The 13,975-nt window shown below is 35.0% G+C and overlaps 3 protein-coding genes across 3 annotated transcripts; 1 reads left to right on the plus strand and 2 right to left on the minus strand.

Moving 5' to 3' along the window:
* The first annotated feature begins 408 nt into the window (after positions 1–408).
* Positions 409–3,420, plus strand: LOC111886341 (uncharacterized TPR repeat-containing protein At2g32450). The gene has a single exon (XM_023882574.3). It carries the CDS (start codon positions 744–746, stop codon positions 3,186–3,188), a length of 2,445 nt encoding a protein of 814 aa, XP_023738342.2. The 5' UTR covers positions 409–743; the 3' UTR covers positions 3,189–3,420.
* Positions 3,421–7,192: 3,772 nt separating this feature from the next.
* Positions 7,193–9,060, minus strand: LOC111886342 (uncharacterized). The gene is made up of 3 exons (XM_023882575.2): positions 7,766–9,060; positions 7,478–7,544; positions 7,193–7,396 (listed from the first exon to the last, which is right to left on the minus strand). The coding sequence occupies exons 1-3, from the start codon at positions 9,058–9,060 to the stop codon at positions 7,193–7,195; spliced, it is 1,566 nt and encodes a 521-aa protein (XP_023738343.2).
* Positions 9,061–9,111: 51 nt separating this feature from the next.
* LOC128133587 (uncharacterized) lies at positions 9,112–10,218 on the minus strand. The gene has a single exon (XM_052771085.1). The coding sequence runs from the start codon at positions 10,216–10,218 to the stop codon at positions 9,112–9,114; it is 1,107 nt and encodes a 368-aa protein (XP_052627045.1).
* Positions 10,219–13,975: the final 3,757 nt, after the last annotated feature.

The raw sequence follows: 13,975 nt of genomic DNA on the forward strand, positions 1-13,975 counted from the left end.
GTTTCCAAAAGCTCCGTGTCAAACAAACTACCTCCATCAATCATTCATGAATTAGTATACTTTCAAAATGTAATAGTATTTACTTCTAGGGTATTCGACTACAATTGTCTTAATGTTTTCTTGCAATTATCTTCTTTCTATGTTTGTACTTCTTGAGATCTCTTGGACATATGGTGAAGAATGTCTCTAGTTAAATATTTATCCTCTTTTATCAAAAGTAAAACAATATACTTCACAATTGTATCAAATTACTTAAAAAGATATTATAAACATTGTTTGAAATAGTAATGTGTTAAAAAGGATGTTTTTTTGTTTACCGTTGGTAAAGGAAACTTAAGGATGAAGAAGATGAAAATTCGGATATACAAAGTGCTCTCTCTCTCTCTTGCGGCTGGTTAGGCCCACCATCCCCATCATCCCAGCACAGAGAGGGAGGCCACCAGAAAGAAAAAATTATGAGAAGAAAGAGATAAAGAGACTTCTCTCTTCCTCTCTCTCTATCTCTGTACAATTTTCCCACTTTTGATCTTTCTCACGTACGTTTCCTGTTAGATTTATGAGAAATTTTCGTTACCCAATTCGACTCCACATGTAATTTCCAGGAATTTTATCGCAAATGCCCCGTGTTTCAATCCCAATTATCGATCCAGTTTTTTGGTTTGTGGTTGTTCCTCTCTTGAACCACTTCCAACCCGTTTCGATTTGGTAAAAAAAATTCGTTCTTGTTAATTTAACCTACGAAAATGACGACGAGAGGGAGTAGATCGGAGAAGGTGAGAAGAATTTTCCAGCAATTTGATTTTAACAGAGATGGTGGTCTCAACAGAGAAGAGATGTCTGCCCTTGTTGTCGCTGTAAACCCTAGGGTGAAATTCAGTGACGAACAAATCAGCGCTATCCTCGACGAGGTTTTCCGAACGTACGGCGACTTTATTGACGGCGAAAAGGGCCTGACTTACGACGGTTTGTTGCGTACGTACGACGACGGCGCTGGTGACGTCGACCGTGATTTTGAGGCACTTGCGCTTGAAATGAAAACGGATGACGATAATGAAGCCGCGTCCTCTTTAGCTTTAGAAGAAGCTTCCACTTCATCGGTGCTGGAAAGGGCTTCGTCTGCCGGACCACAGAAGTCACACCGGACGGCAGCCTGGGCGGCGTCGCCGAACCACGGAATTATCTTTGACGACACATGGAAGCTCGTTGACGATTTGGAAATTCTGATCAAGAGATTAAAATCGAAGCAAACCAAAGACGGAAAACCAAAAGGGGAAAATTTCGATGTTTATTCCGATCCAGGGTGGTCGAGAGAGTTAGGGCCATCTTCTGAAATCGATAAACGCATCATTTGGGAAGAAAGTGGCCATGATTATGGGGTTTTCGTGAAAGAATTGGGAGCATTGAGGTCAAGAGCAGATGGGTCAAGATCAAGAGAAGAAGCATTCGATGGGCATATGGCTCTGGGTAGAGTTTTATACGATCAACAATTATTCAAAGAATCATTAGTCTGTTTCAAACGAGCCTGCGAATTACAGCCCACCGATGTCCGACCACATTTCCGGGCTGGAAACTGCTACTACGTCATCGGCCAGCATAGCGAAGCCAAAAGCGAGTTCATTTCCGCCCTAGACGCCGCCGAAGCCGGAGGTAATCAATGGAGTTATCTTCTTCCTCAAATCCATGTAAATCTCGGAATCTCTCTCGAAGGCGAAGGTATGGTTATAAGTGCTTGCGAACATTACAGAGAAGCCGCAATTCTTTGCCCCACTCATTTTCGCGCATTAAAGCTTCTGGGTAGCGCTTTATTCGGGGTTGGAGAATATAAAGCCGCCATTAAAGCTCTAGAAGAAGCTATCTACATGAAAAACGATTACGCTGACGCTCACTGTGATTTAGCTTCAGCTTTACACGCCATTGGAGACGATGAAAACGCCATTAAAGAGTTTCAGAAAGCTATCGATTTAAAACCAGGTCATGTCGATGCTTTATATAATCTTGGTGGTCTTTATATGGATATGGGGAGATACCAACGAGCTTCAGAGGTGTACACAAGGGTTCTCGGAGTCTGGCCAAACCATTGGAGAGCTCAGCTCAATAAAGCAGTGTCATTATTAGGCGCAGGTGAAACCGAAGAAGCTAAAAGGGCTTTGAAAGAAGCTTTAAAGATGACAAACAGAATCGAACTGTATGACGCCATTTCTCACATGAAGCAGCTTCAGAAGAAGAAACTGAAAGGAAACGGAAACGGAAACGGGAATGGAAACGATGATTCCTTCGTTGTAGTGGAACCATCGAAATTCAAAACCGTAAGTGAAAGAACCACATTAAGACATGATCTCGCTACAGCTCTCGATATCCGATCTTTCCAAAGAACCACAAGATTAATCCGATGTGATGTCGATCTTCTCAAAAAGGAAATGAACGAAAACGAGACTCCATTGACATATTCCGGAACCGGATTCCCTGAAAAATCAATCCGGAAGGCGGCTTTAGAAAGTGTTCTTCGAAGATTACTTGGTTTCTTAAAACCGGAAACATTCGTAGGCTCTGTGAAAGAAATTAACCTCAAAATCCTCACTGTTTTAGATGAATCGGAATCCGGAAGGGTGGATTTAGGTATGTTTTTTGCTATTCTAGCTCCAATTTGTGGTGGTTCCCCGGAAAAACGAAAAAGAGTGGCGTTTGATTCTCTTCTTTGGCGACCAATAAACGAACAACAAGGGGCAACAAAAGGTCAAATCAAAAGAGTCGATGCTTTACATTATATAAAGTTATTGCGATTAGTTTACATTCCATCTCAAGGAACAAGCGAATTGCTTGAAATCCATGGAGGAACCGATGATTCCATGGTTTCATTTACAGAGTTCGTTGCCATGTTTGATGATTCCGATTGGGGTTTTGGAATCCTATCGACTTTATTAAAGCTTGAAATTTCTGATCGTAATCGGCATGGGAAGCAATCGTGTAGTGTTTGTAGGTATCCGATTATTGGGTCGAGATTCAAGGAGATGAAATCGGGGTTTAGTCTTTGTGGTCAATGCTACAGTGAAGGTAAAGTGCCGATGAGCTATAAACTGGATGAATATCGATTTAAAGAATATGTGAAAGAAAGTGATGCCATGAAGGATAAGTGTATGTGGTTTAGTTTGCAAAAGAGCTCATCAGGGGGTGCTACTACTAATTTGTAGGTTTGAAAACGTCGTCGTGTTTATATATATTCTTTTGGTTGTTTTTGTTGTGTGTTGTTGATAAAGCTAATGTGTCCATGTGTATAATAAAACCCTAGGGAGCCAAAAACTTCCCTGAATTCTTTGTTTAACTACCCTGTAGATGTATTCTTTCTTATTGTACACGTTGGTTTTGACCCCATGAGTATGGTGTATGATATGACATGGTTCTATTCTATCTTTTGTTTGTGAATTTATGATTTTTTTGTGTGTTTGAACAATTTGGGAAAGCTCATAAATTTTGGAGACTTTGATATCTCAAAAACATGGTTCTATTCTATCTATGGTTTGTGAAACAAAAGGTGCGACTTCCTTTTATATATTTTAAAACCACGAGAACAATAGATTCCATTAGAATACGCTAGTTAAACCTGGTGGTGAGAGCAATACTAGGATACTAGGATGGGTTGTGAAACAAAAGGTGCGACTACCTTTTACATATTTTAAAACCATGAGAACAACATATTCTATTAGAATACGATAGTTAAACCTGGTGGTGAGAGCAATACTAGGATGGGTGATTTAGAACGTTATCCTGTCGTTGGTTAAAAACAGATAATAATATTTTGATATTTGTGTTTGGGGTGTTAGATGACTTGTTTGGAGCGAATAAAACAAGCTAAGGAAGTGGATGAGAGTTTCCATATTGATTACGAAATGGAATGAAAGGTGTGATTATCTTTCTATTAGAAACGCGTTTTAAAGTAAGGATGATAATGCATGTTATCAGTATGCTACAGTTAAACGTATTTAGACCAGAGCACTATAATACTGTAATTTTGTCAAATTGATCAAAGTGGATAATGTGATGTTTTGATATGTGTAGGGCGGAGCATTATAAAGGCCATAGTCGAATATTTTTTTTATACATATTAGGCTTATAAATATAAAATTTGAGCTTTGAACGCTTGTTGAAAAAAATTAGTAATTTATGTATAAAAACGATAATTTTAGTTGTAATACTTTTGGTCTTCACATTAAATTTCTAGCTCCGCCAATAGATACGTGTGCCTCATTGATACAAGACCGGTTAGCAGCGATTAAGACGGGGCAAAGGTTGGTCTTTATCTCGGTGACATGATGAAGTGGTCAGATATTGAAATCTTTGCTATGTAGACAAATGTTGGGTAGTAGGGTATGGACCTATATATGGGGTTGGTGGAAATGAATACAAAGACTAATTGCTATAAATGAAAAGTACAAATTTCACTGCCAATTGTACAGGTCCTTAAACAATTGTGTTGGCTGGCAAAGAGAAATAACAGCTTCAATCAAGGATATAATAAGATTTGGTTTGTTAGGTTTGGGCATTTAAAATAAAAATAGTTGACTTCTGTAGTTATGTTTACTCGATGGTACAACATTTGATGCATGATGTACTACACGACTCTAATAAGTTAGAGTCTTTGTGGTTGGCATGACCTTATTTGGCTGGGTTAAATCGATTAAACTAAAATTCCCCTTAATCAACGGGATTGTCTGCATTGTGTGTCATAATGTACTAATTATTATTTAACTGTTTAGTATCATTTTCCTGGTATTTTTTTATAATTATCTGGTTTATGGTGTGTTTGTGTAAATAATAATTTGAATCAAATAAATAATTGAAAAAGCTTTCTTCTTATAAAGGTAATTTGTACAATTTAAACTAGTCGTGCCTTGTTGCTATTTGATTACTCGTCATGCCATATGGAAGGATCATCTAAATTGTATCGGTGTAAGACAAGTTGTTTAACAAATAAAATAGGTTGGTTTTGTCATTGAATTTTAAATTCAGATTTTGAGAATTTATCAATAATTAGTCCACAAATTTTAATTATTAGTGGTATTGTGGTGGGACAACCTTTTTGTCGTATAGATGCCACATCGGTTATTTCTATCACACCATCCACGTCCATTTTTCATAACCCTCCAAACAAGGAATCCATCCTTCTCAACCCTTTTAATCCATATTATTTTTATTTTTTTTAAAAACATTTACTTAAACGATAATTAAAATCATAATGTGTAACTACTAAAGCATGTCGTACAAATACTAAAGTATATAAGAGAGAGAATGAGAGATATGAGTTGTGAATGATCACCACCGGTGACAACAGCTTTCAGTAATAGTGGTACCAAAAAAATATCCGATCAAATATAATTACATAAAAAAATTAAAAGTATTAGTACATTGAACCAATCCATTACATCTTAAATTTTAATAAAATTTGATATCTATGTATACTCATTTTTTTGAAACTGATCCATTACATCTCAATCTTATTTCAACATAAGAAATCATGACATCGTTGCGACCTCACCATTCTGAAACCTCCATCCACGAAACTGTGACCATATCGATACATTCGGTACTTTTGACACCACTTTGTAAAAAAGGCTCCACACCGTGCGTCCTTAGGTGAATTTTATAAAGAAGTCCCCTAGTTTTGTTTAAGAAAAAAGATTATTGTCATTATAACCCAACAAAAGTTTTGCAAAATATTTTAAAAGATCTTTTACTTTATTTACGTGTATTATGAGGGTATAAACTCAAAATTGATATGATAATAAAAGGATAAGACCCTTTTATTACCCAATGACATATTAGATGATGTGACATATTTGATGTCTACATAGATATCACATAGACTCCACATGTGAGATGATACAACATTGCTTTGAAATATAGTTTTTGTAAACCCTTTTGTCATCCACCATCCCCACATCACCCAAATACTACACCACCGTCATCTCAAAAAGTATCTCCCATCTTCTTCTCAGGTTACCTTCTACGCCCTACCATTTCTAACAATCTTTGCAAAAAAAAAATATATATATATGTATATAAAAGTATTATTGTTGATTGACAATGCTAAGCTTATTGTTTGCATATCGAGGTGGTAACACATTGGACAAAAGAGTGTTTGAATAACTTGCATGTTTTTCATCGTGAGTTTGCATAACTCCCTCCTAATTAATAATCAATGAATATGAGATTGTTATGTGAAATATTATCGTCCCAAACCAACAACAAAACCTTAAACCATTCTCGTGATTTGTTGTTCATCAATTCCACAAGAGTTAAATTTCAACCACTTGGTAATGGTTGTTAGGTTCTTTAACCAGCCTCACATTTTCGTTAATTGCCACTCAACGATGTGTACCATATTATGAGCTTCCAAGATAGCATGACATATGTCTTTCGAACACTCTCACTGCTTGAAAATTATATTATCTCCGTCCAATTCGATCACCGGTAAATGCCCCTCCTGGAGGGGTGTGTCTTGATACAACGTTACATTCCCTCTTTGTCTCACTAGGAAATAAGTATGTTTCATGCCAAATAACTTATCAATATCAATTTCTTTTCCCTTGATCTGATCATCACAATAGGTGAATTCGATCTGTAATCGTATTATGGCGATGTTAGGTTTTACTGGTTTACAACTAGGACTAATTATCGGGAACCCATAGTCAATTAACTATATCAACATTATTCTCTCAGCGGATATGACGACGTTTCAAATCAAACACAATTTTAAAATATTATTTTCTTTCACGTGAAACTCTAGTTTCAACACACGATACTAGGTGTGCTAGCGGCATGATATAATGTTTGTTCCAAACAAGGTTTTTGGAGTTGGATATCATATGCATCCGTTTGATGGTAAATCCACCAATACTTATAGTTATGTAAGGTTCGTTAATCGCTGGTAATGATCTTGTGATGGTGTTGAGATGTCCTTATCTTTTTCCATGAAGATTTTTTATACCAATCAAATATCGTGAAGCACACAGTAGACATAAGAGTGATTGTTATTTTTGTGGGTTTTGTTGTTGTCCCATTCATGACTGGTATCGATAATAACCATATTCTTTTTACTAATTAAACATCCATTATCTAATGACACATTGAACCATTTACCACGAAAAAGTACAACTGAATAACCATGTAAATATTGCAACTCTATGATGTCCACTAATTAACCATAGAATGGTGTACCGTCTACTCCTAATGTAAGAATGCCACTATTTTGAGTAGTACGTTGGAGATCATGGCTAAGTACAACAAATCGAACACCATTTACTATGCAAGCAGTGTAAGAAGTTGCATCTAACGGACCATGTGCCAACGCCTTTAATTCGTTAGTACAATCCGAAGGTGATTCTCTTTCGAGGCGATAAATCTATAAGGAAATATAATATTGTACATTTAAGTAATAATATAAATTAGTTTTATATTATAAATTAGAATATAAGGTATTTACCTTTCTTTTGAACCATGGAGAAAATTCTGTTTTCAAATCACTTTCAGGCGATTCTGATTTGAATTCGCTGGATGTGAGACAAAACAATTAGAATATTTTGAAGATATGATAACACTATTGAAAAAGTAGTTAATAGATCACAAAACTTACGATATGTAACCTTTCAGCTCATCCTCATCACAATTGTTTAGTACAAACCAATGTAATGATTTTTTGGCATCTTTACAAAGTTCGGTGAGCTTCTTAGTGGACATCGGTCAACACTGTGATGAGAACACGGTAAATTGCCTTTTTGGTAGGCCAGGATCCTCATTTCTATCAACATGATTGAATTTGGTTTGCATACCCTCAAGATACATAGAGCAGAATGTCAAAGCTTCGTCTACAACATAACCCTCTGCTATTGAGCCTTTTGGCTTGGCTTTGTTTCTGACATAATTTTTAAGTTTTTTCATGTATCTTTCAAAAGGATACATCCATCTCATGTGTACATGCCCTCCAAGAATGGCTTCTTCAGGTAAATGAAGAATAAGATGAATCATGATGTCAAAAAATGCTGGAGGATATATCAACTCAAGATTGCATAAAATCTTCACCACTTCTTTTCTGGCATTTCTCATGTCGTTAACAGCTAATGACCATGCATAAATTTTTTTGAAGAATGTACACAAGTCAATGATTGTTGTTGAAACATTTTCTGGGAGAAATGCTTGAGCCCCTATAGGCAGCAATCGTTGCATGAGGATGTGATGATCGTGAGACTTTAGCCCAACCAAATTTGATGCTGTATCATTCACCTTCTTATTAAAGTTCGATCCAAAACCATCAGGTAGCCTCACTCCTTTAATGAATTGACAGAATCGTTGTCGATCAATTGGTTTAAAAGAGTAATCAGCATGTGATAGTATTATTTTCTTCTTGTTGTCTTCCTTATTATTATTGACTTTCTTCCTCTTGTTGACTTTCTCTTTTGGCCACTGATGTGGCCGAATGCCCATATTTTTCAAGTCTTCTCTTGCCTCTTTTTTGTCTTTGGTTTTTTCATTCATCAATGCAGTATTTACAAAACTCTCATCCACATTTTTCACCACATGCATAAAATATATATTGTGTTTTAGCTCGAGGGAAGACCAATACTCAAGCTCAAAAAAGATACTACGTTTCATCCAATTCAACTCTTTTTTTCTTGTTTCATCATTGTGCTTTCTTGTTGCACCCCCATGCTCAGGATGTTTCCCTGGAATACGATCAGGGAGACAAGCCAATTGCTTTAATATAGTTGTATTGCTAAATCGTCTTGGATGTAGCCTTCTCTCAGGTTGACCATTAAACAATAAACTTTGCCTCCACTTATGGTTCATATGCAAGAATCGTCTATGACCAACATAAGACATCTTGTTGGTGAAATGAATTGAAGATGTGTCTGCGTTACAAGTAGGGCATGCTAAATAACCTTGACCGCTCCATCCAGGCAAACTTCCACGCGCTGGAAAATCATTGATAGTCCATAACAACATCGCACGCATGTTGAATACGGTGTTGGTTGACGCATCTCTCATTTGGACTCCTTCAGACCACAACATTTTCAACTCATCCACCAAAGGCCTCTAGAAAACATCAATGTCCTTTGATGGTTATTTAGGGCCAGGAATCAGCAAAGTTAGCATGAAAGAAGACTCTTTCATACATATCCATGGTGGTGCATTGTAGGTAGTTAATATAACCGGCCAAGTACTATAAGTACTATTAAAGTTGCCGAATGGATTAAATCCATCAGCAGCCAAACCTAGACGAACATTTCTAGGTTCTTTAGCAAACTCTGGATATCTTTGATCAAAATCTTGCCATGAATTCCCATCAACCGGATGATACATCATACCATCTATTGAGCGTCCAGTATTATGCCAACTCATATCTTTAGCTGTGAATCTGGAGCTATACATTCGTCGAAGTCTTGGAGTCACAGGAAAGTATCGCAACACTTTTTGTGGTACTTTCTTCCCCTTTGTAGTTGTGTCCACCCATCTACTCTCCTTACAAATCAGGCAATTTTTCATGGAACCGTTCTCCTTCCAAAACAAAGCACAATCATTTTTGCAAGCGTGGATCGATTGATGTCCTAACCCTATCTTTCTCAACTTCTTTTTAGCTTCATAGTGTGAAGCTGGAATCTTGCTCTTCGGGAAAGCAACTCTTAGTAACTCTACAAGTTGATCAAACGAACTATTTGTCCATCTATTGATCACTTTAACATGCAACAACTTTGCCAAAAAGTTTAAGGCAGACATATCGCTACATTCAGGGTATAACTTGGTATTGAGCTCCTCAAACAAATCATCAAATTCCAGGTCTATACCTCGCCCCTCCTCGTCTATATTTTCTTCATTTGTATTTTGTTCCACCATAACATCATCAATTACATCAAACATCTCATTACTTGTGGGCGTGTTTACTGGAATGTTTGTTCTTGGAGTCGAATTGTAGCTTAAATCCGAAGAACCAACATGTTTCTCACCGTGATGAATCCACGTAGTATATGTTTCTAGAAACCCAATGTCATGTAAGTGGGCATAAACCGTAGGCAAAACATGTCGATACGAATTCACACACGTTTTGCACGGGCACCGCACTTTGCCTTTGGAGTTGACATGTTTCTCAGCAATCTTCATAAAGTTTTTAAGACCTTCCAAGTATTTTGAAGACATTCGGTTCTTTCTAATCCAACTCTTATCGATCGTCATTGCTGTTTCATTATTAAAAATTATATTATATATATAGTTATAGAAAGTTAGATTATATTTAGGCTATATAAATAAATATATACCTAAGAATAGATAGAGTATTCACAAGTATATAAAAATATATGTACTCGAAAAGTAAAAATCAGACGGATTGGATAGAGTATTCACAATGGTTATGCAGAAGAAACTTAAACTAAAAATTAACGATTCAACGTGTTTTAATAAGAAAATCATATCAATTTGATTTTATAATTTATTTTATTTTATTTTAATATTAATATTAATTTGATTTTAAAACTAATTTAATTTGATTTTATAATTAATTTGATTTTGTTTTAAACCATATATAGTTTACCCTTAAGTTTTTTTTAGAGTTTCTAGTTGTTTCAATTATATCATTGTAGTTTTTTCCTTTATTTTTCTTATTCATTTTTATATTTATATATGGTTTTATAATTAATTTGATTTTGTTTTAAACTAATATTAATTTGATTTTAAAACTAATTTAATTTGATTTTACAATTAATTTAATATTTTGTTTTTATTGATTTCTTTTTTAAAAACTAAATCACATTTACTTGCTAGTTCTATATCACATTTACTTTATAATTATTTTAAAATTACTAAAAGTACGTTGCTATTAATAACCTAATTAAGCTAAAGTCGTAATGACCAACATTAAGTCACTAACAAAATTGAACACTCAAATTGTGAAGTTTGTTTGCTAGTTCTATAAGGTTGCATATAAAATCAAATTGTGAAGATGATTCCTTGAATTTCGTTAGTTAAGTATTGTTTTTATGTATTAATTCAAAATATAATGTCTATATAAAGCTTACCTTTAAGTTTTTTTTTAGAGTTTCTAGTTGTTTCGGTTATATCATTGTTGCATGCTCTTTGTTAGTGTTTTCACAAATTGTATGTCTATCTAGTTTAAGATTTTTTTGGCACTGTTGGGAAACTAAATTAATGAGTGTGATTGGGTTCTTATCACACTAATGCACTAAAATTATCATCTAATGCACTATTGGAAAACTAAATTAATGAGTGTGATTGAGTTCTTATCACACTAATGTACTAAAATTATTATCTAATGCACCCTTGAAGCACATCTAATGCACTAAACTTATCATCATTTAAAACCATTCATATCAATGCAATTCAAAGTGGTCCTTATATATATATATATATATATATATATATATATATATATATATATATATATATATATATATATATATATATATATATATATATATATATAACATTTAGATAGAACTATCCCCTGAAGCACATCTAATCCACTAAAATTATCACCATTTAAAATCATTCATACAATGCAATTCAAAGTGGTTATTATGTTGCATATACATATCATGGTCTATGAAAAAAAAAAACATCACTGCATCGTCTCTGTGGTATGATATAGTTTAAGAAAAAAAATTAAAAAATCAATAAAATAACCTCAAAATGTGGTCAAAAAACGGAATTCCTTTTCTATGGGGTGGTGAACCTTCTTCCCAATCAATAGAGAGAAATGGGGCTGTGATTTAGGGCTCCATATTATTACAAATAAAGGACCAAACATTTTGAAATTAAGAAGCAATCAAGCAACAAAACCCTTACCTTGGTGGAAGATGAACTCGGAATAAGCTTCTAGCCCATGAGATCGCCGACTGCAAGCTGTGAGAGGAAATGGTGAGGCGACTGCAAAATGAAAGCTGAAAGGGGGTTTTGTTATCAGAGAAACCCTATACCGACGACATGTCGTCGGTATAGGTCGACCAAAACGCCGTCGTATAGCTTTACTTCATTAAAAAATAAAATAAAATAAAAAAAAGATTTCACGCGGATCGGGGCCCCCTTTTTCCGACGACATGTCGTCGGTATTGCCTCGCAAAACGACATCGTTCCCATGTTCTGCAACACGGATTAAAAATAAAGGGAAATTAAATTTTAATCAACTTATACCGACGACAAGTCATCGGAATAGGTCGCATAAAACGACATCGTTCCCATGTTCTGCGACACGGATTAAAAATAAAGGGAAATTAAATTTTTATCAACCTATACCGACGACAAGTCATCGTAATAGGTCGCATAAAACGATGTCGTCTCGGATTTCTGCTACAAGGAAATAAAATAAATGGAAAATATTTTTTTAGAACATTTTCCAGACGACAAGTCGTCTGTAAAGCTTTTCAATATATCGCCAATTTTTCATCTTTTCCCGCCGAGTCTGTACCGACGACATGTCGTCGGTATAGCCCTTCTGGTCAAAGTTTAATGGTCAACATTTTTTTCCTTTGTACCGACAACATGTCGTCGGTATAGGGTGACTTTTGCCGACGACATGTGTCGTCTGGATAAGTGTCGTCTGCACAGGAGGGAATTCTTGTAGTGTAAATAATCAATGAATATGAGATTGTTATGTGAAATATTATCGTCCCAAACCAACAACAAAACCCTAAACCATTCTTGTGATTTGTTGTTCATCAATTCCACAAGAGTTAAATTTCAACCACTTGGTAATGGTTGTTAGGTTCTTTAACCAGCCTCACATTTTCGTTAATTGCCACTCAACGATGTGTACCATATTATGAGCTTCCAAGATAGCATGACATATGTCTTTCGAACTCTCACTGCTTGAAAATTATATTATCTCCGTCCAATTCGATCACCGGTAAATGCCCCTCCTGGAGGGGTGTGTCTTGATACAACGTTACATTCCCTCTTTGTCTCACTAGGAAATAAGTATGTTTCATGCCAAATAACTTATCAATATCAATTTCTTTTCCCTTGATCTGATCATCACAATAGGTGAATTCGATCTGTAATCGTATTATGGCGATGTTAGGTTTTACTGGTTTACAACTAGGACTAATTATCGGGAACCCATAGTCAATTAACTATATCAACATTATTCTCTCAGCGGATATAACGATGTTTCAAATCAAATACACTTTTAAAATATTATTTTCTTTCACGTGAAACTCTAGTTTCAACACACGATACTAGGTGTGCTAGCGGCGTGATATAATGTTTGTTCCAAACAAGGTTTTTGGAGTTGGATATCATATGCATCCGTTTGATGGTAAATCCACCAATACTTATAGTTATGTAAGGTTCGTTAATCGCTGGTAATGATCTTGTGATGGTGTTGAGATGTGCTTCTCTTTTTCCATGAAGATTTTTTTTATACCAATCAAATATCGTGAAGCACACGGTAGACATAAGAGTGATTGTTATTTTTGTGGGTTTTGTTGTTGTCCCCTTCGATTAGGGTTTGTAGAGAACGATATCAAGTGATTGCTTGGATTGAAGTGGTTAAAGAAGGAGAATACAAAGTGACCTATTACGGTTTTCTTAGGTAAAGAAGGAGAATACAAAGTGACCTATTAGGGTTTTCTTAGGATGTATATTCCCATCAATGTATACATAAGTAATACATTTGACTTTCTTAATGTGAAAGTACATTTCAACAACAAGAAACCGAATAACTCCTTCACTTTCATGAAATAGCCTAAATTAAAAAGTTTTATTGACTTTATACCCTTATAATGCACATAAATAAGATCAAGGACCTTTTAAAATATTTTACAAAAATTTGTTGGCTAATAATGACAATAATCCTTAAAAATTCAGCATACTATATATATATATATATATATATATATATATATATATATATATATATATATATATATATATATATATATATATATATATATATATATATATATATATATGCTAAACC

This window comes from Lactuca sativa, chromosome 4, assembly GCF_002870075.4.
Source record: "Lactuca sativa cultivar Salinas chromosome 4, Lsat_Salinas_v11, whole genome shotgun sequence".
Classification (NCBI taxonomy): Eukaryota; Viridiplantae; Streptophyta; class Magnoliopsida; order Asterales; family Asteraceae; genus Lactuca; species Lactuca sativa.

Bases quoted from the DNA above. Each gene is read 5' to 3' on its own strand.
- LOC111886342 (XM_023882575.2), bottom strand. From the start codon at position 9,060: ATGTTGTGGTCTGAAGGAGTCCAAATGAGAGATGCGTCAACCAACACC. The intron at 7,545-7,765 runs GCAATTTACCGT...TCTCACATCCAG, and splicing joins GATCCTGGCCTACCAAAAAG to CGAATTCAAATCAGAATCGC. The intron at 7,397-7,477 runs GTAAATACCTTA...ATTTCCTTATAG, and splicing joins CTCCATGGTTCAAAAGAAAG to ATTTATCGCCTCGAAAGAGA.
- LOC128133587 (XM_052771085.1), bottom strand. From the start codon at position 10,218: ATGACGATCGATAAGAGTTGGATTAGAAAGAACCGAATGTCTTCAAAA.
- LOC111886341 (XM_023882574.3), top strand. From the start codon at position 744: ATGACGACGAGAGGGAGTAGATCGGAGAAGGTGAGAAGAATTTTCCAG.